This window comes from Echinops telfairi, unplaced genomic scaffold, assembly GCF_000313985.2.
Source record: "Echinops telfairi isolate 266 unplaced genomic scaffold, ASM31398v2 ScPeMD7_5592;HRSCAF=6446, whole genome shotgun sequence".
In the NCBI taxonomy this organism is placed as follows: Eukaryota; Metazoa; Chordata; class Mammalia; order Afrosoricida; family Tenrecidae; genus Echinops; species Echinops telfairi.
The window spans coordinates 29,605,238-29,629,869 of NW_022109491.1; the positions used below are offsets into that span (position 1 = coordinate 29,605,238).

General features: G+C 58.4%; 2 protein-coding genes across 3 annotated transcripts in view; one reads left to right on the forward strand and one right to left on the reverse strand.

Annotated features, from left to right (window-relative positions):
* HSPA12B (heat shock protein family A (Hsp70) member 12B) overlaps nucleotides 1–10,639 on the forward strand; it is an 18,976-nt gene extending 8,337 nt beyond the window's left edge. For both annotated transcript variants that reach the window (XM_004697862.2, XM_045295593.1), the window contains exons 4-13: nucleotides 836–960; nucleotides 2,462–2,648; nucleotides 2,942–3,046; nucleotides 3,310–3,426; nucleotides 5,157–5,331; nucleotides 6,180–6,266; nucleotides 7,081–7,185; nucleotides 7,285–7,543; nucleotides 7,911–8,014; nucleotides 9,099–10,639. In XM_004697862.2, coding sequence (XP_004697919.2) covers nucleotides 836–960; nucleotides 2,462–2,648; nucleotides 2,942–3,046; nucleotides 3,310–3,426; nucleotides 5,157–5,331; nucleotides 6,180–6,266; nucleotides 7,081–7,185; nucleotides 7,285–7,543; nucleotides 7,911–8,014; nucleotides 9,099–9,754 — 1,920 coding nt within the window. In that variant the 3' untranslated portion in view covers nucleotides 9,755–10,639. The remainder of the gene's footprint in view (nucleotides 1–835; nucleotides 961–2,461; nucleotides 2,649–2,941; nucleotides 3,047–3,309; nucleotides 3,427–5,156; nucleotides 5,332–6,179; nucleotides 6,267–7,080; nucleotides 7,186–7,284; nucleotides 7,544–7,910; nucleotides 8,015–9,098) is intronic.
* Nucleotides 10,640–11,175: 536 nt separating this feature from the next.
* CUNH20orf27 (chromosome unknown C20orf27 homolog) lies at nucleotides 11,176–22,811 on the reverse strand. The gene is made up of 6 exons (XM_004697861.2): nucleotides 22,723–22,811; nucleotides 16,521–16,637; nucleotides 15,412–15,554; nucleotides 13,125–13,263; nucleotides 12,123–12,245; nucleotides 11,176–11,859 (listed from the first exon to the last, which is right to left on the reverse strand). Exons 2-6 carry the CDS (start codon nucleotides 16,537–16,539, stop codon nucleotides 11,759–11,761), a joined length of 525 nt encoding a protein of 174 aa, XP_004697918.1. The 5' UTR covers nucleotides 16,540–16,637; nucleotides 22,723–22,811; the 3' UTR covers nucleotides 11,176–11,758.
* Nucleotides 22,812–24,632: the final 1,821 nt, after the last annotated feature.

The window sequence follows — 24,632 nt, forward strand, 5'->3', positions numbered from 1 at the left end:
ACCTGTCCTTATACACTACAGCAAGGGTGACCTTGGATGACCTAGAAAGTAGGGGTAAGCATTCTACTGAGAAGGTGTACTCCAGTTGACAGCCAGGACCTTTGCAGCCAGCCTGGCTGGAGCAGGTATATGAGTGTGAAGTATATGTTCTTCTGAGAGTGAGTGTTTTCAGGTTCTCAGAAAGCTGTGCCTCCCAGAGTAGTGCCCCCGTCTACCCCAAGACACACACACCACCACCACCCACCATCCACACACACACCCCCAACAACCAGAGCCCTGCCTTCATCCGAGGGGTGGGGAGACAGCACTGCTAAAACCTGGTTTCTAAATGTTTAGCCACAAGTATCCAGGATACAGCCCCACCCCCCTACCTCCAAGCTAACCTGACCTGGGAGAGGACCGGCAGAGCCACCCCGGCCTCGCCTCTCCACCCCCTAATCAGTTTGGAGATTTGGTTTGTACCACTCTGGCCACAGGAGCAAGACTGCGTGCCCCTAGGAAGCTGCCCAGAGGAGCAAAATTGCTCCCAGCTGGGCCCGGCTGGTGGCAGGCTGGAAGGCAGCGGTAGGTGGGGGTGGGGCGAGGGTCTTCCGGCAGGAGCTGGGGAGCCAGCAGTGAGGTGGAAGCAGCAAAGTAGGGACTCGAGCCAGAAACAGCACAGGGAGACCCAGGGTCCTTGGGGCTTTCTCTGCAGTTGGCATCAGCCATGTATGGGAGGGGCCTGGCAGGGGAGCAGGGGGGGTGGGCCAGGGCTGGGCTGGACCCAGTCAGCAGAGAGGTGGGGCTCCCACAGACAGTCCAGGGGCCCCTGCTGACCCAGGTCCTGCCCTTGCAGAAACCTGAAGCCCGAGCCCCCCAGCAAGCGCTCTTCTCCGTGGTGGTGGCCATCGACTTCGGCACCACGTCCAGTGGCTACGCCTTCAGCTTTGCCAGTGACCCTGAGGCCATCCACATGATGAGGTGAGGGCTGCTGCGCTGGGAGATGGGGGAGGAGGGAGACCTGGTCCCAGAAATAGTGTCACCGAGGAGACGTGAGGGTCCCCGAGTCTAGGGAACATGGAGGCGTCAGGTGCAGGTCGCAGTCTCTGCAGGAAATGTCAACCTTTGAGTTTAATTTTTAAATTTGTACTGAGAGATCATGCATACCCAGTAAATGACACCGATCTCTCTCTGAGTTTATACAAACACACAGGAAGCCCCGCTGGTGATTCGGGCTGCTAACATCAGGTCGGCGGTTCAAACCTGCCAGCCGCTCTGTGGAAACTGTGCCTCGTGTCACTGAGCAACTTGTGCAGAAATGTGTCCAGTGGAAACCTAATTTGCCATGTAAACCACGCCTCCCCATGGCCACCACCTGGTCTTCATTCACACACTCACACACCCTTCACAGGGGATGGCTCAGTTGTAGCGTCCTCCTGCCTGGTTTACCTTCACCCTCGTACCACATGGGAACCAATGACCTTACTAATGACAGATTCAGTCCTACACCTTCACTCGCCTACTTGGCATAGAGCAAGGTGGACCATTGATATAGTGTCCAATGCGCCTCATCCTTTTCTGCCCTTCAAAACAAACGAACTCACTGCCATCGAGTCGATGCTGACTCATAGTCACCCTATAGGGCAGCATGGAACTGCCCCTGTGGGTTTCCGAGGCTGTAACTGTTTCTGGGAGCGAAAACCCCATCTTTCTCCCTCGAAGCGGCTGGTGGTTTCAAACTGCTGACCTTACAGATCGCAGGCTAATGTGTAACCACTATGCTACCAGGGCTCCTATCTGTCCTTAGCACCCCATTGTGTTTTACTGCCCAGCTCATTCACATATGCTGTCCCCCTTGCCTGTGTTCCCGAACTTTCCTCAAAAGGCTTGCTGTGGTGAGCTTGGCCTGGAGAGGTTGGGGCATCAGAGGAGGAAGAGGAAAAGGAGGAAAGGTTTGCCAGGCAAACCAACTGGGCAGGGAGTTCCAGGTACAAGTCTGGGTGGTACGGGGAAGTGCGGACTCTCCTCTAGGTTTGGGGGCCATGCCAGAGTGCAAATGGGCCTGGTCTTGAAAGACCTGGCAGAGGCTGGTCTGTAAGCAATGGCCTGGAGGAGGCAGACCTGCTGGCCAGGAGAGGCACAGCAGAAGGCTGGACTGGGGAAGATGGGTGATGGGCAGCTGCTAGTGGTATGCGAATGGGCCCAGGCAAACGCTGAGGATGTGGGCGGACCTGTGGTCCCCAGGATGGGGAGGATACCGAGGGCAGTGTTTATGGAGATAGAAGTGGATGCCAGGGACCAGATTCCTACATTTGCTCTTCACAAGAACCCAGAGGTAGGTACCATTAGTATCCCCAGTTGGCAGATTGGATGACTGAGGCGCGGTCACTTGCCCAGGATCGCACAGCTGGTGCCTCTCTCCTACCTCGTGAGGGGAGAGTCTCGGCTATTTGCACTGACCCATTGCCCTATACCTCCACAGGAAATGGGAGGGCGGCGACCCCGGCGTAGCTCACCAAAAGACCCCAACCTGCCTGCTGCTGACCCCGGAGGGTGCCTTTCACAGCTTTGGCTACACAGCCCGCGACTACTACCACGATTTGGACCCTGAGGAGGCTCGAGACTGGCTGTACTTCGAAAAGTTCAAGATGAAGATCCACAGCGCCACAGTGAGCCAGCCTAGGAGGTGGCGCCGGGAGGGGAAGCAAAGTTTCAAAGGCAGGCAGGCTATGAAGGGCGGGGCTGAAAAGAGACTAGGGTGGAAGCGGAGCTCAAAGTGGGGTACTAAGGAGGGAGGATGGCATTAGATGGGGCTAAAGAGGAACGAGGTTGAAAACCGAAGTTGGTGCTGCCCAAGAGGAGGGGAAACAGTGGGAAATCGGGCGATTTTAAGAGCAGGATCTTCAGGAGATGAGGGCAGAGTTAGGCATCCCCCCACAGAGCCACCCTGTGCCCCTACCAGGATCTCACCTTGAAGACCCAGCTAGAGGCTGTAAATGGAAAGAAAATGCCCGCCCTGGAGGTGTTCGCCCATGCCCTGCGGTTCTTCAAGGAGCACGCCCTTCAGGTGCATTGCGCCCACCCTGCTGCCCTGGGGTGGGGCACTGCCCAGGTCCTTCAGCGCCTGTCCTTTGTCCTCATCCCACGGGCTTCGTGCATGGACCCTCTGCCTTCCCGTCTGCAGAGGCTGCAGCAGACCATGTCCTTGGGGGTGTGGGGGGGTAGGTTTCAGTCTTTCTTGAGGTCGGACTAGTTCCTCTAGCTCCCAGAGAAGACAGCCCCCACCCTGCCATTCATCCACACCCCTCATCCTCCTTCCTCCCACTCCAGGAGCTGAGGGAGCAGTGCCCGTCGTCGCCAGAGAAGGAGAGTGTGCGCTGGGTGTTGACGGTGCCCGCCATCTGGAAGCAGCCAGCCAAGCAGTTCATGCGGGAGGCTGCGTACCTGGTGAGGGCCTGCAGGGAACCCCGGGGATGACTGCCTCCCTCATCAACTCTGCCACCCCCAGGACCCAGGAGTCCTGTGCAAAGAGCTCCAGACCACCCCTGCTGGATGTTTTAGTTGTTGCCACCAAGACAGGGGGTGGAGCTACAGGAACAGACGGCAGACTGGAGCAGGCCCGCATACCCGGGTGTCTGAAGTCAGGCTACCTAGTAGCAGAGCCCAGGGTGATGACTAAGTGCATGTGGCCTAAGGAAGAAGGCTTCTCAGGAGGAAGGAGAGAAGCAGGACAGTAGGAAGGGGTAAGCAGGGAAGTGGTCTCAGCTGGAATCTCACCCCAACTAGATCCCATGGTAGATCTGGAACAAGAGCTGTACCCCTGAATTGGCCATGGTAGGGTAAGGGGGCTGGTCTTCTGTAGTGTGTTAGTGGTCTGTCATTAAGTGACTAGAGGAGAGGGATGGAAACCTCTCGAAGTGAGGTGGTTCCCATCCAGCTGAGGGCAGCGAAGAGGGAAACGGCGAGTCAGTAGCATCCAGCGCTCCCCATAGCCGGGCAGGGCACCAGCGCCCCCACTTCAGGTGCACCAGTGTCTCCCAGGAAGTGCTCCCTCGCCACCATGTGGGCTCTGAACTTATGAAGGGAGGTGATTCTGGTCTTCATACAAGAGGTGCTCAAAAGTTTAGAAAACAGATTGGGGTGTCCAGGCACTCCACTCCACCAGAGGAGGGACATGGCCTCCCAGAGCAAGACTCAGTGCTTGCTCCTGCCCCTGTGACTTTGGGCGACAGTCTCAAGGTCTTCCAAAAGAGAGCTCAAACCTGCCTATGAACGCCCCACTGGAGGAGAACAGGACCCCCCAACAACCCCCAGCACATCTGTGAGCAACCAGGCGTACCCCATGAACCAGTTCGGCAGGCACCTGTGCTTGTCATTGGCAGGAGCTAATGCTGAACCCACACAGCACCAGGATGAAAGCAAGATTGTCCCCAGCCAGCACAAACACCCCACCCTACTGTCCCCCTGCCATCCACCCACACTGTTCCGTCCTGCGTGCTCAGGAAGGGCTGGTCCTGGGCAGGATGTCTCCATGCCCGCCCATACCCATCCTCCCTCTGGTCAGAATCCAGGGAAACCCCACAACACCATAAAGTACTTTCCACGGGGATCCCCTGACTGGGGGCAGGAAATAGCATAACCTATTCCGTGTGGCATGATCCTCCCAGCAGCCTGTCTTGGTGTCCGGATTTCCACCGTTATGTTTCCTGCCTTCTGTACCAGATTCTCTCCAGAGGTCTCCTGGGAGAGGGAAGGCCTAGGCCACTGTCCAGCACCAGCAAGGAGTCAGGGGAGGAGGGCTTTGTGAGCAAAAAGCAGCCCCGCACCTCTGATCGGTGGTGTCACCATCACACTCTCAACTGTGGCCAGCCCTGCAGCTGAGTGGCAAGGGGTGGGGGAGTGGGGTGGGGGTTGCAGGGGCTGCTCTAGCCCCTGCCTCCTTGGGTAGTTCCTGGCCCTCTAGTCTGAGCGCTGCCTGGGGCCGCTCCCGGAGTCTGTGATGAGGCTTCCCAGGCAACTCCAAATACATACAGCATGGAAAGGCCTGGGAGACTTAGCCTGGGTGAGGTGGGATGGGGAGGAGGCAGGAGCCACACGGGCCTGATCTCCCACCCTGGGGTGCCAGCTTAGGGTGGCAGCCACGGCACTGCCTGATCCTGCCCACCCCCCATCCCTAGGCCGGCCTGGTGTCCCGAGAGAACTCGGAGCAGCTACTCATCGCCCTGGAGCCCGAGGCGGCCTCTGTCTACTGTCGCAAGCTGCGTCTGCACCAGCTGGTGGACCTGAGTGGCCGGGCTCCCGGAGGCGGGCGCCTGGGGGAGCGCCGCTCAATTGACTCCAGCTTCCGCCAGGGTGAGCCACCCCGAGGGCCGCTGCCCAGGGCTCAGCCAGAGGGGGTCATTTTCAAAGGGTCACTGAGCCTCCCTGAGGCTGGAGGAATCAAGTCTAGAATGAAGTGGGGTGAGCCCCCACTCTTGGGGGACACCCAATCTGAGGGGGCAGAAACATCCTTGAAGGAGTCCCGTCTGAGTGGGGGGAGACACAGCCCTGCCCAAGGTTACCTCCTCTGAGGGAGAGACGCATCCGCAGAGCAGCCCGGTCTGGGAGGAAGACCTAGCCCTGGCCTGGGGGAGCCCCATCTGAGCGTAGAGACTTGATTCTGCTCTTGGGGAGCATGAACTGAGATGGGTAGGGCTCGGCCATGGGGGGCTCTGTTTGGGGGGCAGACAGCAATGGGATGTGGACAGAGCACCCACTCTGAGCTGAAGGGAGAAGTCTTCAGGACCTCACATCGCCACGGTACTGCCATTTGCTCCTTTATCATCCTACACACGCACACTGGCCCCAGGCTCCTGGGGTCAGGAGAGGGCAGCTATGGTCAGCCTTGGCCACCCCCCTGGATACCATGTTGGCTGTCAAGGAGCTCCCCTGGGATCTTCCCAGCCTGACCCCACCAGCAATAGGGCAGCTCAAAACCCTCCTAAGGCAGACTTGTGCCCTCAGAGTTAAGGGAAATATCCCCATCACACCCTCCGATGGCACCTCCTGTGGGTTCAGCGTGGCCTTCTCTCATTCAGTGGTGAGGCAAAGGTTTCAGGGCTGCTGGCCGCCCCGGGTTCAGGGGAGGCCTGGATGTGGATGAGGATTGAACGACCTCCTTCTCACCCCATGTCACTCCACGGCTGTCTCCCGGCTCTCAGCCCGCGAGCAGCTGCGGAGGTCCCGCCACAGCCGCACGTTCCTGGTGGAGTCCGGCGTCGGAGAGCTGTGGGCAGAGATGCAAGCAGGTGGGTACAGAGCTCCTATGGGGGTGGCCCTGGTGGTACGGTGGGTCACTTATTGGGCTGATAACCGCCAGGTGGGTGAGTGGAACCCACCAGCTGCCCTAGGGGAGAAAAAGATGCGGCTTCCGATGGCGAGATTTACAGCTTCCGAAACCTCCTTCCTAACTGCCAGCGAGTCATGCCGACTCACAGGGATGCTACACCTGGGGTGGAATCGCCCCTGTGGGTTACTGAGAATGTAACTCCTCCTGGAGCAGAAAGCTCCGTCTGCCTCCCGAGGAGCGGCTGGTGCTTTTCAACTGCTGACCTTGAGGTTAGCAGTGTGATGTGAGGCCACGACAGCACCAGGGCTCCTCAGAAGCCCATGGGAGCATTGATATAGGTTCACTAGGAGTTAGACCCTGCTGGCAGGCCGTGGCTTTGGTCTTCGCGTGGGGCAATCCACTGTGTATGAGTGGAATTGGGGGGGAGGGCACATTCCCTGGGAGTCCGGCCCCGCCCTCTCTCCTCCCTTGTCCCTAGCCCCACACTCACATTCACCCACGTAGCCCCACTCCTCCCAGAGAATCTCCTTGGAGTTGTAGCACTCCTGGCGTCGTTTCTTCCCACCCCGCACGCCGCCACCACCATCCTGCACCCTTTTCCCAGGGACTTCAGGTTCTGAGCACCCAACACTGCCCCCGCCCACCTCCTCCTCCCGACAGGGCTCCGGAGACTGGAGCAGGGGTGGAGGCTGGGCGAGGCCGAAGGCACTGAGGGCAGTAGGGGTGAGGCAGGCCCTGGGTGGTGAGTACTGCCCGGTTGGTTTGTGCCGCAGGAGACCGCTACATGGTGGCAGACTGTGGGGGAGGCACCGTGGACCTGACCGTGCACCAGCTGGAGCAGCCTCACGGCACCCTCAAGGAACTCTACAAGGCGTCAGGTGGGCAGCCCGGCCGTCCTGGGCACCTGCGCCCCCACCCCGGCCCCGCTGGCACCCCCTGAGGGCAGATTGGCACTGACTTCACCCGCCCCACACTAGGCGGCCCCTACGGTGCGGTGGGCGTGGACTTGGCCTTTGAGCAGCTTCTGGGCCGCATCTTTGGCGAAGACTTCATCACCACGTTCAAACAGCAACGCCCTGCCGCCTGGGTGGATCTAACCATCGCCTTCGAGGCCCGCAAACGCACTGCGGGTCCGCACCGGGCCGGCGCGCTCAACATCTCCCTACCTTTCTCCTTCATCGACTTCTACCGGAAACAGCGGGGCCACAATGTGGAGACGGCTTTGCGCAGGAGCAGGTGAGTCGGGTGCTGCAGTGAGGGCAGGGTCTGCGCATGGGCAAAGCCCTCCCTGTCCCCCACCAGGTAGAGTCAAAGGCCCTAGGGTGGTTGTGTCCGCTTGTTACCCCTCACTCTTGTGCTCACTCTCACACCTGCGTGCACTCCATATCTCACCCATTGCAGGGCAGCAACAAGGACGTGGGTACCCCTCAGTTGGGGGAGAGTAGAGTGGGGATGAGGATCCCGGGCGACCGGTCACCCCTCACACAAGATCCACTTTGAGCGCAAGTGCATCTGACCTGAGGCAGGCAGAGTCCCAGCCCCAACGTCGTCGGCAGGCGGCTGGGCCCTACACCCTGAGCCCTTCCCCCCTCCCTGCCCACAGTGTGAACTTCGTGAAGTGGTCCTCTCAAGGGATGCTTCGGATGACCTGCGAGGCCATGAACGAGCTCTTCCAGCCCACAGTTACGGGGATCATCCAGCACATTGGTGAGAGCCCGAGCTCGGGGTCCCTGTGCATCCAGAGATACACAATCCCATCACACTGAAGTGACCTAGAGTCACCTGGAACGTCCTGGGACACATTGCCCGCAGTGAATAAGAGCTAGGAGAGGTGGTGTGTGGTTTTGTCAGGTCAAAGAGCCTCCGATGCCTCAGTTTCCCTACCTATAAAGTAGGTTCCTCAAAATGTTATAGCCAAGAGCAAATGAGCTGAAGTATCTAGTGCGGGCAAGTCTTGTATGCTGGAGGCGTTTTATACATGGCCACTGGCATCCTTACCCACGGCGGAGGGGGGCACAAAGGAGGGAGTGTGTCAGGAAGGCAGCACCAAAGCGAATTGCTAGTGGCCCCCAGCCCTCACTGATCAGCCAGAACCCAGCTGTCTGGTTTCTACTGGAGCTGGTGGCGCCCAGCGCGAAGTGGTCCGGCACTCCCTCGTGCTCAGAGCTGCGGTCACTTCAATACTACCAGCCGTTCCCCAGGAGAAAGATGAGACTTTCTACTCTGTTAAAAGAGTTACAGTGCCAGAAACCGGCAAGGGCAGTTCTACCCTGTCCTATAGGCTCACTGAATGGGAACTGACTAGAATCTAACGGTTCTCAACCTGTGGGTCTCCACTCCTTTGGGGGTTGAACCACCCTTTCACAGGGGTCGCCTAAGACCATTGGAAAACATAAATATTTCACAATACATAATTACATATTGTTTTGTGATTAATCACTATGCTTTATGTTTATATTCAATTTGTAACAATAAAAATAAATCCTGCACATCAGATATTTATATGATGATTCCTAACAGTAGCAATATTACAGCTATGAAGTAGCAACGAAGATAATTTTATGGTTGGGGGTCACCACGACATGAGGAACTGTATTAAAAGGCCGCTGCATTAGGAAAGTTGAGAACCACTGGACTAGATGTAGATGGCAGTGGGTTTGGTTTTAGTTTTGAGCTGACAAAAGGGTACATCCCAGCCTCTTGGGCCGGGCGCCAGTGGCCCCGTAGTGGCGGTCTCTGCTCTCGGGTCTTTTCCTCGCTGCCGATCTCTCTCCCTTTCCCTGTCCCACAGAGGCTCTGCTGGCGCGGCCCGAGGTGCAGGGCGTGAAGCTGCTGTTCCTGGTGGGCGGCTTCGCCGAGTCGGCCGTGTTGCAGCACGCAGTGCAGACGGCGCTGGGCGCCCGCGGGCTGCGGGTCGTCGTCCCGCACGACGTGGGCCTCACCATCCTCAAGGGCGCTGTGCTCTTCGGGCAGGCGCCCGGCGTGGTGCGCGTGCGCCGTTCGCCTCTCACCTACGGCGTGGGCGTGCTCAACCGCTTCGTGGCCAGCCGCCACCCGCCAGACAAGCTGCTGGTGCGCGATGGCCGCCGCTGGTGCACCGATGTCTTCGAGCGCTTCGTGGCCGCCGAGCAGTCGGTGGCCCTGGGCGAGGAGGTGCGGCGCAGCTACTGTCCGGCAAGGCCCGGCCAGCGGCGCGTGCTCATCAACCTGTACTGCTGCACCGCCGAGGACGCGCGCTTCATCACCGACCCGGGAGTGCGCAAGTGCGGGGCGCTCAGCCTGGAGCTCGAGCCCGCTGACAGCGCCCCCGAGCCTGCCGGCGCGTCCCCCGCCCGCCGCGAGATCCGCGCCGCCATGCAGTTTGGCGACACTGAGATTAAGGTCACCGCTGTCGATGTCAGCACCAATCGCTCCGTGCGCGCCGCCATTGACTTTCTTTCCAATTGAGGGGCTTGGAGCGCGGGGAGGGGGGTGGGGGGTTGTACGGCACTGCCCACCCTGTGCTCCGCCCCGCTCACGCCTTTCTTTTAGGTCAGAGTGGGTAGCCGGCTGGGACAGCCCAATCTGCTGCTTCCCATGTCGGTGCCCCTTTCCTGGCCCTCTGCTCAGGGGAGATAAGGTCACGGGAGGGTTGGTGGGGACACACACATACTGCTTTGAGATTGCGCCTAGTCTGCTGACTGGAAGACTCCCAAGTCCCAGGCAAGATCTGGGGCAGGTAAGGAGGCTTAAAGGTTTGCAAGACGCCACTCCCAGCCCGACTGGAACATGCAGGGCCTGTGGGCCCGAAGACAGACAGAAAAGGCCAGCAGAGCCAGCCCTGACCTGAGGATGGGAGGAAGTCAAGGCAGGCTGCAGGGAGTTCTTCACTGGGACATGAAGGGCCAGGTTCACAGGAGTCAGCCCACACTGGAAACCTGCAGAGCAACCCTGTGTGGCAAGGAAGTGACTGAAAGCAGACACCAGGGGACAAGGGTGGTACTGACCAATGCAGGGCCGTTAACCACAGGAAAAGTAGCAGCCGCTGATGGGGGATAGATACACAAGGGGATGTGGGCAGTGCGATCGGGCCTTTTCTTCAAGACGGGTGACCCACATGGTGAGGCTTCAAGGACCACCCTGCAGCGGACTCACTGGCACCTCCGCCCAAACATGGAAGGGCAGTGCAAACGGAAGCAGGGGAGATAAAAGAGGAATGAGGGCCCACCCATAGGCCTCGGGGTTCCGAAGTGTGAATTATCAGGTACCTTCCCTCCAACTGTGACAACATTGCAACAACCCCACCTGCCTGAGAACCCCAAGGTGATAATAAAGCATGTATGCTCAAAGTGACACCACAGTCTACCGGGGCCACATGACTAGGGAACCCAACAGTGGAGTAGTGGAAGGCCTGGGCTCTAAAAGTGAAGGGAGAAAGCTTGCCACAGTGTCCAGGGCGAGGAACTGATCAGAAAAGGCCCCGATATTTCCCTGTCAGGCCTTCCAAATGGAACTCCACTCAACCCTGGTGGTTGAGGCAAAACTGCTGACAGGTTGGTGCTTGAATCCACCTCATCATGGATCATCAGTGGCCCTGATGATGCGCTTGTGTGAGGGTAACAGCCTAGAAAACCCCGTGGGGCAAGTCTACCCTGTCCCAGGGGGTCGCTATGAGTCTAAGGCTCAGCAGCACTAAGGTGGCTTGGGGCAGGAGGCTCCTCTCCAGCCCAATGCTGTCATTGCCTTGGCAACTGTACCCACACCTGACATGCTATCCCCTGTGCACACTCCTATGTCATACCATAAACTGCCCTAGTCTCCCCAGGGAGTACCTTTACCCGGGTCTCTTCTGTAGCCCACCTGTGAACCAGAACAAAAAGTGCAGCTGCCCCTGGTAGCCACTGTAAATTTTATTTTTTAGGGTTTTATCCCAATCAGTTGTTTAAAAACCAAGTAACACAGGCCTTGGGGGTAGGGGGCCTGCACTTCCCTCTGACTCGCTGTGGGCAGCAGTGGGGAAGGGGAGGGAGATGTGGCTAAAGCGCAAGGCAACAGCAGTGGTGGAGCAGCATCCCACGCCAGTTCCCTCCGCTCCCCAGCCCTGCTGGAGCCCCTATGGCTTGGGTGGGGGTGGCTCGAGCCCACCCCTGGCCCTCTCCCTACTCCCTTCCTCAAATAGCCTCCTTGGGGGCTCAATCCATCTCTTCCAGCAGGAGACTGAGGCACATGGAGAAGAGGAAGCAGGAGAGGAGGCCTCGGGAAGGGGGCGGTTGCACGAACGAAGGCAGAGGTGAGAGGCATGGGCGAGAGCCCGGCTCAGAAGCCCCCGGGCACTCAGCCCCCATGCCCACCCTGGGAAGGGTGGAGTAAGCCACATCATCACGCAGCATGTCGGGGAGAAGAGGTGGGATTTAAGGCTGAGGGCCCAGCGGCAGGCGGGGGCAGGTGGGGGGGGGGGCGGTGGACACGGCCTCAGTCGAAGCCGTGCCAGTCGCTGTGCTCCGAGTCATATTCCAACTCTGCACCCACGCACTTGACGCCGTCCAGCAGCATGGGGGTGCCGTGGTGCCGGTCTACAGGGCCCAGGACGGGAGGTGGGTCAGGGCCAGTGTGCCCCTGGCCCCACCCACGCAGCCCACAGGGCAACCCTCCCACTTCCCTCAGGGCTGACAGGGAACCCACCACGGAGGTTTGGAACCCTGGACCTGGGCAAGGAGTCAGCCTTTGAACCGGGGTTCCAGGAAGGCGGGCGGAAGGCCCTGTCATCAACTTGCCCTTCCCTTCTGCAGCCAGCCACCCCCACCCTACCCCAGGGTCCGCCGGTGCCCATTCTCACCCATGACGCGTGCCTGCACCGTCACACGCACACAGGCGCCATTGCCGCCCTCGCAGGCTAGCAGCATCTCCTCCTTAAGGACGCCCTCCTTGTGCGCAGAGTACTCGCACTTGACGCTGTAACCTGCAGGCACGGGGGTCAAGGCTGGCCATGAGCACTTCTCCACCTCCTGGCCCCTCCCACCAGTACCCGCTGGCCGGCACCCACCACCAAGCCCTGCAAACCCCCCTCAAAAGTTGTAAGGCTAGCCCATTGGGAGCCCCAAAGAGCGGCCCCTCACAGACCTAGGAAATCCCCCTTTCCTCACAGGGTCCATGTGCCGCCCAACCGAGTAGGGCTCCCAGGTGAAGCTGAGCAAAGTCAGCGTTCCAGGAGGGGGACCTGCTGCCACCCCCAAAAAGGGGCCTGACTAGATTGGCTGGCAGAGGCAAAGGCCTGTGGAGTCTTGCCTAATCTGAAGGACGAGGGCAAAGGCCGGAGGTGGGTGAGGGATGTGACACAAGCTGGGGCTGCTCTTGGCCACACACTGCCACACTAGCCTCTGCCAGACTGTAGGCTTGGAGCAGGAGAGGGCAGGGCCCAAGGCCCACAGGGTTTCTACCCGCTGGAAAGGAGCCCCTCGCCCAAAGTCCAGGGCCAGCAGGTGTTAGGAGTTGGCCACCCAAAACCCAGGGGTATTAGCAGGCATTTGATTTGGGGCAAGGCAGGAGGGTGGGCTAGGGGACCCCTCATCCCACCGAGGGGACAGCACAGGATGCAGATGGACAGGCAGGGTTACAGTGTAAGCCTTCAATGTTTGTCCAGGGCGTGAGTTAGGCCGAGGCATGGAACCTGCCAAGGTGTCACACTGTGGGGTCCCAAAGAGACATGCCCACTGCTGAGCTGCCCATCCACCCTAGACAGTGGGGCGGGGTGGAGGGCCCTCAGTTCTCACTCCCGTTCCCACCATAGCCCTGCTGGAGAAGGGCAGCAGGACTCCAGCACTCCAGGGAGGGGCCAAACCTTCCGGGATGGACATGACGCTGAGAAGCTTGAGGTGCAGACTGGGGACAGGTGCTTCACGGACATCCTTGCTCAGCCTGTGCACTGGAGGCAGGGTGAAGGTAATTTCGTACCTGTGCAGGATCTTCAGGAAGCCAACCTGAGTGGGAAGGGGGCAGGAGGAAGGGCTCGGGTCATGCCATGACACCCTTGTGTGCCCAAGCACCTGCTGCCCTAGACACCCCAGGGTAGGTACTCCTCCACCATCCCCCCAGCTGGTGTGCAGCACCCGGCCCCAGGCTCATTGACACTTCTTCTTCCCCTGAGAGCCTCCTAGGCATCTCTCCTTAGCGCCCAGAGCTCCTCAGGGGCCCAGGAAGCCAGGAAATGACTAGCCAGAGATTACACAGCAGGACAAGGTAGAGACCTCTTGGCCATTCCTGCTTCTTATGGCACACAGCAAGGCACCAGCCACGGCCCAAAGTCCCATGACACAGGGCATTCACCTGCCCACCCCCTGCCCCACCCTCCCCCACACCCACCAGCGCCTGCCAGAGCCAGGGATGCTGGTCCTCCAGTTACTCATGTGGAAGCACCAGGCAGCAGAGAAAGCACAGGACGAGGACTAAGATGGGATCAGAGAAAACACACTCGACCAGTCAGCTATTACACAGTCTAGCGCTAGCCCGCAGGCCTGGCACCTGCCATCAACCTGGGCTCCTGCCTATTCCACTGGCACCCAAACACGGATGGCTGCCCACCCACTCAAAGGCTCCCTGTGCCCCACGGCCTCTCCTCACAGCCTATGCCGTTCCTGTTGCTCACACACTGCTTGGACACCGATGTCCTCTGGCACAGACACCGTGCTCGGACACTCCAGTCCCGTGAGTGAAGGCTTCCAAGCCTCCAGAAGGCTGGCCTCGGATCTTGCGGGTGCACACACACTTCTGTCTGACTCACAGGTCGGGGGCTAGGACTCGGGCCACGTGGCCCCCCCGCCCCCAGTTGGTAGAGGGCACACCTCTCCTGAGGACTTCGTTTGTTCCCTGCCAGCTGGGCCTCCCCCATCTGCAGACTTTTCCCAGGGAAGTACTCGGAGAGGTGCTAGGGCACGCGCACCGCTGCCCTATTTACAAAGAGAGAAGCAGAACAACCGTAACACCCAGGAGAGGGCCCGGCAAACTCAATGAGGAGCCACTTAATGGGCTAGCAGGCACTTTGTAAGCACTTCTGCAGAGTGAGTCACTGCCACAGATGGCCGACGGCACACGACAAAGGCAGGCCAAACGCAAAGTGTATCGAGTTTTGTATGTGTGCTTGAGAAGGAAACCGGCCGGAAGGACACACATCAAAATATCAGCCCATTCTGACTGCACGACAGTGGGTCTCTTTGGTTTCTTGGTATTTTTCCATGTATCCTACATTCTAAGGGACGTGAATGGATTTCACAATCACAATTGGGGGAGGGAAGGGGAGTTATTTTTAAGAGGTTTGGTTCATTCTACTTACTCCCCTGGGGAAGCTGTCAGTTGGGAGGGGAAAGAGCATTTCAGAGTCAGAACTGAGCACAAACCTGGGCTCCTCTCTCAGCAGGGTAGCACACCACCTTGACAGTCCTCCCGCCCCCATTCCCCAGGGGCACTCTGCTCAGCTCTGGGTCCTCGGTTTATTGACAGACCCACCTGAGGACTGACTCTCCGATTAATCCCCAACCTGCGCCCTCCACAGATAGACTGTCCCCTGCCCCTTCCATGGGTGTGGAATCTGATGGTGTCCCAGAAGGTGGAGGAGCCACAACACAAAGGGTGAGGTGTGGCCATGTAGGGATGTTCATGACTCCTGCCGAGCGCCCCCATCAGCCAGAGATTTGGCAAAGAGGGTAAATAAAGCCATACCTTGTTACCACCCTAATAATCAGCAGTCACCACACCTCCACGTACACCTATTCTCCTCTCATTCTCATGTCAACGCCACTTTACAGAAGAAATGGAGGCGACCTGCCCAAGCTCCCAGATCAGAATGGCAGGCCCAGTCCTGAGACATGAGAGCCTGGATGCCCTGCTCCCCCTGCTGCTGCCCACAGGAGGCTGAGGCCACCACTCTGCTCACACTGGCCCCTCTGAAACCTCACCGCCACCCACTGTGCAGGCAGGAAAACCAAGGCCCAGACAGAGACAGAAATGCGCCTATGAATCCAGGCCCAGGGGAAGCAGGCAGATCTGGGATGTGGTGCGTGTGTGTGTACGTACCTTGACAAGAAAACTGCTGTCACTCTCCTGGGTGTGTGTGTGTGTGTGTGTACACGTACCTTGACAAGAAAACTGCTGTCACTCTCCTGGGTGACCATGACCACGGAATCGTGCAGCTTCTCATCAAAGTGCACATGGCTGTGGGAGCCTTCTGCATCGTGGCCTGCTGAAAATCGGATGCTCCGGACTCGGGGCTTGTTGCCTAGGAGGAGGAGAGGACGCCAGGAGTGGATGGCTTCACCTGTCCCCCTCACCACCAACCTCGCTGTCCTTGATATCACCCGGCACCAACCCCAATGGCTGGGGACCCCCTCAGGACTGGGCCATCTCCCTACTGGGGCCTGAGAACATGAGACTTGAGGCCCTCTGTCCAACACCTGTCCAGTCCTCCCACAAAAATGCCCAGCCTGAGAGTGGGCAGGAGGTGGGGTTCACGGATTGGTTAGTATGACCCCTCACTTAGAGAGACTGGAGCTGAAGCCAGAGACAGAAGAGACTGGCCTCGAGAGGCCCACCAGCCCAGACCTCTGCATCCCAGCCCAGGGCACGCTCTCAGTGACTAGTTCCTGAGCACTGGGACTTTCTCTCCAGCTCTTGCTGATCACTGGCAGGGAAGCAAAGGCGCAGAGGTCCTCCCCACCAAGGCCTGTGACCATCCCTGAGGTCAGCTTCTCCAAAGCCAGGAAAGGTGCAGAGAGATGGGCAGAGCCTCTTGGTGGGAGGGAGGACCTGGGACACCCTAGTCTGGGTTCTTGGGGCTGGAAGCTAACCTAGCAGTCCCGCAATGCACTGAGCACCCTAAACCCAATGCTCAAACCTTATCCAGTCTCCCCAACCAGAAGCCCGCCACCCCCCACCCCACCCCCATTAGCCCTCAGGATTCCTGACTGGGATCCAGATTACCTTCCACAGCCTGCTGTGTCCTGGTCATCTTGCCAGCCTCAGTGCACACACTTACCACAAGCCCCCTGTGTTACCTAACACACAGTGGGACAGGGGGGCTGGACCAAGAGGACAAACGTCTTGACAAGTGGCTAGCCAGGGTCCCTGGGGGTCTGCACAAGGGCCTGAGTCGTCCCAGGAGAGACCTGGCGTAGGACTCAATTCAGACACACACACAGTTGACACAGACCCCATATGCCAGTTCCTGCCAGGCCACGGCACTCACCCTTGTTGGCTGCAGCCATGGACACCCTCCCTGCCACAAGGCGAGACACGCCGCTCCTACCGAACACCAACGCTTGGGCTTAGCAGCCTCCCATTCTCTGAGGACACCAACAGGAGCCTAGAGGTCAAGGACAGGGGAGAGCAGGGGTCAGGGTCTCCCATGGAGGTGGCTGGGGAAGAGCAGAGAGCCTCCCTTTCGGAAAGACCCTGCTGCTCTCAGCAGCCGGCACCTTCCAGCACAGAGGGCCTCTGCTCACCAACTCTTCTCCAACCTGGCCCAGACCAAATGCACTGTGAGCCTTCACCCCGGCCTGACCAGAGTGTCTGTCAGCTGAGCTTGAGCAATGGCTTCTGGGTCCCAAAATGCCAGCACAGGTCTCCTCTGCCCCAGGCTGCCCAAGACAACCTACAACGAGGGGCCTTTCCTGATACTTTCCAGGGGCCATTTCAGGGGGAGCTGAAGACCCCGAGCCCTGGCCCAGTGCAGACACAGGGCTGTGCTGTCCCACAGCTACAGGGGTCACGTCATTCAGGCCTCATGCCTAGTGCAGCTGAGTCCAGGTCAGAGTCAAGATGGGGGGTGGGAGGGTAGAGGGGGTGGTAGACACAAACAGCGGACCACCAGGGTGCTCTTAGAGTTTCTGTCCTGGCAACCAGGGTCAGGGACAGAACAGACGTCCTGGTGCCGGGGTAGTGAGAATCCCGGGAACCCTATGAACATCCTGGGCTCCGAAGGGCTGAGCTGAAGCCATCTGAGCATCAAAAAGAACAAGTGCACGTTCCGAGAACAGATGGAGTGCATGAAATCAGCACATCCACAGTGATCACAGAGGAAAAACAAAAAGCAAGAAAGCAAAACAAACAAACACGCCCAAAGCCTCATTTGTCACCACTGACGGTAGCAAGGTCCTCCCGCTCCACTCTGCGGGGGAGAAAAACCTTGCAATAAATGAGATATGATTCAGAGAGCCTCTCCTGTGACCAAACTGCCCTCCTGACCAGAGGAAAGGCTGGCTTTACAACATTCTGGCTACTAACCAACCGGGGAATGACCCAAAGCAAAGTCATTCTTTCACTGGAGAGAGACAAAGGCCAGGTCGGCCCAGGGAATGTGAAACCGCTGCCCAGGTCTGCTGGCCGGGGCTGCCCTCAGGGAGTAACAAGTTTGCAGTGGGGGATCGATGCAGCTGCGGCAGGAAATAATCTCAGCTCCCCAGTGAGGGGGAGAGTGGTGACGCACCCCTGACACACTCGATGCCTGTGGCAAGGGATGGAGTCACACCATCCCTGCTTTGGCCTGCAGTGCCCCGTTGACATGTCCCAGAAATGTACTGGGAAACGGAACAAACAGCAGAGCAGTAACTCCGAAGGACAACTGTGGTGGTTTGGTTCCTTTGAATTGCAAGGGAAAAGGGGGCAGCGGAGGGGTTGGAGGGAGGTTTGTTCTAGAATGGCAATTGGCAGCTTTCCACCTGCAGGTCTGCCACCTGTTCCCTTTTAATAAAGTTTTATTGGCACATAGTCACCGTCATGCGTTTGCGCATCATCTATGGCTGCTTGTGTGTGCTTCGAGTGGTGGTGACAGAGACCAAGTGACCTACAAAGCCTAAAACATTTACTCTCTGGCCCATCACAGAAAAAGCTTGCCAACCCCAGTTCTAGATTAACACACTCAGGAGACCAAAGCAGTGGGTTGTTTTACAGGACAACTGACCTGCTTTCTTTCCCAGCACAGGAAGACTAACTTGAAAGAGAGAGGTTCTAATCAACTCCCTATAAAAAAGACATTTGGAGATAACTGGGGAATGGAACTGGGAATGGACATAGGAAAATAGCAGAACTATGAGATGATTTTATTAAGTGAGAGAAGAGAATGGTATTATGGAGGTAAAGATATCCTAATCGTCCAGACATACAGACTGATGTATTTGGAAACATGTGACTTCACCTCCCTCCCCACTTCCCAACACCACACGCTCCCACCCAGGGCCACGCTCAGCCTCGGAGGCAGGGCCGGGTGAAGGGCTTGGGGAGCAGGAATCTCTTAATAGGAGGTGCAGGGAAGAGCAAGGCTGGCCAGCACCCTCGCCCTAAGGCCTAGCACCCAGGCCTCAGTCCAGGAGCAAGCAAGAGAACTGGGCCCCCACTCACCGAAAGGGTGGGTCAGCCACAAAAAGGCTAGGCCCTCAGCTATAGAATGCCGGCCTTGTTCTCAAGAAAGCTGCCCTTTGGGAAGCAACTGCTACTCACTCCACCGGCTCCAGCCACCTCCTGAAGCTGTGGACTCACAGCACGTGACAAATGTTCCAGCACAGGGGTTCCCAGTCCCCCTCTGAGCATGCACAGAGGCCAGTCCAGCCTGCCTCTCTGGCCATGGGGCCAAGGCCAACAGACCCCCTCCTGGGCAACATCTTAGCCAGCAGCTGTGAGTAAGTAGAACAAAGGCCCCCAGGGGATTTTTACAAAACACCCAGACTTTGTGCATGCAGGGCCCCTCTTCCTCCCGCCTCTGGCCCCTACTACTCTTAGAGACCAAATCCCAAATCCTGCCTGCCTTTGTCCAGGCCATGGGGCCCTCCTCTCTGCCGGTAACAATCCTGTCCCTACCCCAGGGTCACTGTCTTAGGGAAGCCCCCTCATCCCAGGACATATCGGAAGGATCCCTCTTTTCCTATCCAGGGATTTGGCATCTCTCTTCAGCACTACTAGAGCAGTTGGCCTGTGTTTTGGACGAACCCTGTGGCCCCGGTGCCCAGTGCAGCTCCCGGCAGAGAGCAGGTGTGCTGAGTGAAATGTGGTGAACAGGAAGGCAGAGGCCTTGCCCTGCCTCCGCCCCTGCCCTCAGAGGGGGCCCACCCAGGCCAGGACCCACCACTGCTGCACAGCACCCGCACTCAGCATGGAGCTAGCCCTCAGGAACAGCCCGTTGCCCTCAGAGTGAGGGGTCAGAGGGGCAGGCAACTGACCTCGAGTGCCTATAAAGCAAAATGCCAACCCAGCTGTCTCCTAGCCACTTCCTACTCACAGAGATACCCCAGCGTGCAGGCACAACTGTGCTCCGGGGGGTCCCCGTGGCTGTGACCTCAGAAACAGATCGCCAGTCCTTTCTTCTGGGGCACCTCTGGCTTGGTTCAAACTGTCAGCCTTTCGGTCAGTCATCGAGTACTGAACTGTTTACGTTACTGGGGGGGGGGGGGCTCCAGCAGGCTGGAAAACCAAACCCCCTTTGGCACAAAGGACCTTACCACTCCCGGGGCCCCTGTCCTCACTGAAATAAGCTGCCGCCTCTTTCTCAAGTGGAGTGACTGATAGGCCAAACCACCAACCTTGTCCTCAGCTGCCCAGTGCTTAACCCACGGCATCACCAGGGCTCCTCAGGGATCTGCTAGGCCCCAAGGAAGTCCAAGACAGGTCCTGTGTGGCCCCCTCCTATGCCACCAAAACCCTGGGCTTGGCCTAAATCAGGCCTTCCCCAAGTGGCAGCCTTTCCCACCTCCCACCTCACTCCATCGCACCCCACTCCCAGGCAGCTGGGAGCCGGTCAGGAGCCAGGGCTGCAGAGTGCAGCAGTCTGGGTTCAAGCTCAGTCCCTTGCTGGCTGCGTGATCTGGGCAAATGATTTCACTTCTGTTACCTCAGTTTCCTCCTCAGTAACACAGGGATAACAGAGTGAACACTAGCCCACGGGGTGCAGCAGGCAGAACTGCTGACTCTATGACAAGGCGATCCCCCCAGCGGCTCCCCGACCTCTGTGAAAGCAAACCCCCAAAGGCCTGGTTTCTGAAGCAACCGCCGATCCAGGGCGGTACTGGCAGAGGCGGTTCAGGACATTCCCGGAACAGCCAGGGTGGGCTCCAGGGACTTCAGCCTTCTCAGAAAACAGTCAAACGCCTCCCCCTCCCCACTAGCCAGGTCTCCAGAGAGGGCCAGAGGGCCAGCTGCTTTGCATCCCTGTTCCACCCAACTTGTCCTTTGTCCAGGTCCCCAATCTCTGTCCTGATCACAGAAAGATGTAGAGAATTTCCATCCTGAGAAACGCCACCAGGGAGGAACAGGTGTCCTCCTCAGGAAAAAAGCAAAACAAAAATGGCAACCCCCACACACACCTCACCTCTTGGATGAGCTGTGAATAGGCCATGGGTCCTAAACAATCACAGGATGTATGGATTGTTGTACCAGCTCTAAGAGTCCCCAATGAAATTATTCTTAAAAAAGAAAATGTATCTCTTTAGGATGCACAAATCCAAGAATCTCATACATTTATTGCAATAAATTCCACCCTTCGTCTTGAAAAAACAATCACAGGACAGGCAGGGATGGGAAGCTGGGACAAGGGCTTTAAGCTCTTCTCAGTTGCTCAGGGTGGGGGTGGGGATGGGGACTGAGGGAACTTCCCTCTGGGAGAAAGAGCTGCTGTTTAGGGCTCTCTCAGCTTTGGGGAAAGGCTCCTCCCAGGGAGGGCTCAGCCAGGCCCAAGGAGCCTCTGGCCTGAAGAAGAAGCCCAGGGACATGGCAAATGGACAGAGAGAGGCACAGCCATACAGGGACCCAGGGTTCTCAGCACCCTAGAAGCTGCTTCTCCAGGTTTTCTGGAGCTGGGGCCCAAGGCTCCAAACTGGCGGAAGAGCTAATGCCACAAGTCTAGCCACATCAAAGCAGAATTCTAGGACCTGCCAGACACACACACCCCTGAAGCCGCCGCTGTACTCCCCACCCCACCTCCCTGCCCCAAACTCAAGGCATCACAGGGGCGGCCCAGATTGTCCTCCCTTTTGTTATGAGGACCGGGCATGGTCCCAGCCTCTCAAGGCCAGTCTTCTTAGGATCCCTCCATCTCTTTTCTCTTTGGGCCTTGAACTCCACCTTCTACTTCCCCCAGGCACAGCCTTAAGCACTCAGTCCAACAGAAGCCCTGTCCAGCCTCCCAGTCTCAGGCCTGTAGAGGGAACAGTGCCCACTGAGGCCTTGAAACAGGGTCACAATGACCTGTTGACTCCCAGAACCTGACTCAGGACTGGACACACAACTAGGACCCCCCTACATACCAAAGCCAAGGCTGGGAAATTAAGGCAAGAGGTCAAGTGTGGTGGCTTTCCATCAACTCAGGCTTGATACCACCCCTCCCCCCTGGCCCTCCCCTCAAGCGAGGGTGCAAGCCAAATGTGAGTGTTCTCTCCCACAGTGTGGGTGTGGGGGAAGGGTTCAGCAGGGTGGGTTGAACTGAGTAAGGAATTCCATCATCCCATTTCCTCCTGTCTCCCCACGAAGTGCTGCCCTCCTCTACCCAGCATGTCCTCCATGCCCCTCACCACCACCCCTAGCCCTCCCTGTGCCTATGCCTAGGGATAAGGACCATTAAGGGAGGGTAGGTGGAACAGCTGCCTCCGACCTTCCTCAGGCAGGGGTGTGCCCACCTGCTAAAGCCACCATTCAAGAGGAAAGGAACCTAGCCTATGCCTCTCTCCTCAGTTCAGAGAAATACCACAGCACAGGTCCACAACCTAAACCCATTCCCTCCTGCTGCGTGACACTAGGGAAGTGTCCACCAAGCCCCCAGAGCACCAAGGGCAGGAGACTAGGACCCCCGCCGCTCTTCCGCCGCCATCCCCGTGGGTGTGGCGCTCCCATGCAGCTCCAGCCTTGGCTTCCCAGGGGCAGAGCAGCTGCACGTCCCCCCATCCTGTCTCCCACCCCACCCCTCCGGGCTGCTGCAAGGCTGAGGTTCTGTCCCTCTGAGATAATCCTGGAGGCTCCCCACCTTCACCTCGGCTGACGCAGGAGCCTCAAGAGCCCGCACCCCACCACATCACCGCTCCCCTCTCAGGGGTACTGAGACCCCTGAGAGAAGCTACTCGTCCAAGGGCACACCAAAAAGGCGCTGGCAATGGCTGTGGAGCGGGGAGAGGGTCAGGGCTGACCCCATTATGCACCCGCCTTCACTGTGACACATGTGTCCCCCAAGAGCACCCCGCGAATATCCCTGTTTCAGCACCTAACGGTCACCCTTGTCCCAGGGTCCCCCCCATCTCCCAGCTCAGGGATCGGGGAAGCTCTCCAGAACCCCGCCCAACAACGGAGCCCCCGCCCCAGCCCTCCCGCCACAGCCGACGGAGCCCCTGGTGCCGACTGCCTAGGACGGGACCCGGAGGAGACCTCCACAGGTAAAGCGGAACCGGGAGGCAGCAGAGGAGGGTCAGCCTCACCGAGCGGGGAGCACCCCGGGGCTGAATTGGGCAAGGACAGCAGAGGCGGCGGGTGGCGGCGGTGACAGCGACAGCAACCGGAGCCCAACGCAAAGCACGCGAAGGCAACCCCGCGCCGCACCTCCCGCCTCAAGGACACGCCTCCGCCTCCGTTCATTGGTCGCATCGAGGAGGTGGGGCTAAAGCCCCTGCCGACCAATAAGCAGGCTCCAGAGAACCGCCAACTGGCGCCGTGCCGCCGGGGTCACGTGCACGGAGTGCCGCTGCTGCGCTATGGGAGGCAGAGCCAACCAGAGCCCGACAAGTTCTCGCGATGAAGCCAGCCGGGCCGCCCCGACACGGTCTGAGGCCAGGAAGGGGCGAAAGAAGGGAAGGAGGGAGGAGCCTCGAATAGGCCCCGCCTCCGCCTCGCCTGCGGCTGCAGGACTAGCCCCTCCTGCCTTGCTTCAACCTGAGAGAGGCCTTCCGAGGACTCTACTCTCTCGGGCGGTACTTAGGCGAAACTTGGGCCGAAAGGCGAAGCTTAAGGGAAGGTTGCCTTTTCCATAAGCTCCCACGCCCTTACCAGCCATTGATAATGGGCCTGTCCAATTGATAACTCGGTCCTGTCCAGACACTGAGGACCACCCCCTGTCCTACTCCTCCCTCTGTGACGTCCGGGTTTCCTCCTCTTCTCTTTCCCCCGGTACTCCTAACTGGGAAGCTTCGGTGGAGACCTGAGCCGAGACGCGTCCTCGGAGCCCAGTGGGACCCGGGAGAAGCGTCAGAACAAAGAAAGCACGCGGGATGGGGGTTGGGAAAGACTGTGCCAACGCCCCGGGGGACCGCAGGCTCCGCTTTCAATCTCCACGGAGGCGGTCGCCATGGCAGCAGAATAAGCCTCGCTCTGCGTGGCGGGGTTAGATGGGGGTGCCACCACCGGGCGGGGGCGGGAAAGAAAGGCATAGTTGTCAGGGTCTCAGGGTCCCAACAGCAGATCCGCCTGCCCATCCATGAGCCCACAGCCCTCACGCGACTCTGCCAGCAGTGGACAGATTTCAAGTGAACGTGGGAGCCTCCCTCAGGGAGCACTAGGCTTTCCCTTCCAACGTGACGTGGGCGGCTGCAGGCCGGCTTCCCTTCGATAAATACCGGGGAGACTCGCTGCCTTTGGGATCCAAGGTGCTCACCTCGGATTGCTGCGATCCCTGACCCATCTCTCAGTCGCTGGCCTGGATGCTGTTGGCAAACTAATCTTCCTACCTGTTACTTCTTTCTACTGTCATCCTCTGGGGCTCTGAAGCACCGCCCACCCCACCACCTCACTTTCCGGTGTCACAAACTTTATAGCAGCATTGGGTGAGTGGTGCGCACTCTGGCGCTGGAATTGCGGTCCTCCTGTGCGTACATTGGGAACTTTCCGATCCCAACTGACCAACTTCTGCCAAAGGCTTTCTCACGCATACCCCTGACCCGTGCGCTCCACTCTGGGCCCCCATTATATTCCCAGATCTTTTCGTCAAGGTCTAACGTTGGTAGGCAGTAGGTCCAAGTAGCCTGCAGATTTTGTTTAGCTATATGGCTTTTTTTTTAATTTAATAACTCTAGGCTTCCTTGAAATATCAGAAGATCTAGCATTCCAGAGAGAAAGAGAGAGGAGAGAGAAAATGTGCTCCACGAGGTTTTTGGTGGCTGATTTTTCATAAGTTGATTCCTAGGCCTGCCTTCTGAGCTGCCTCTGTGTAGACCCCAACATCCAACCTTTTGGTTAGTAGCTGAGCCAGTTAGCTCTTTGCATTATTCTGGGGACTCCAATTTACGGTACTAATGTATACCCACATCCAAACCATTTGCCTCTTTATTGGCTCTGACTCCTAGCAACTCCATGAGTAGAAATGTACTCCGGGGTTTTCATGTCACTCTGTTGAATA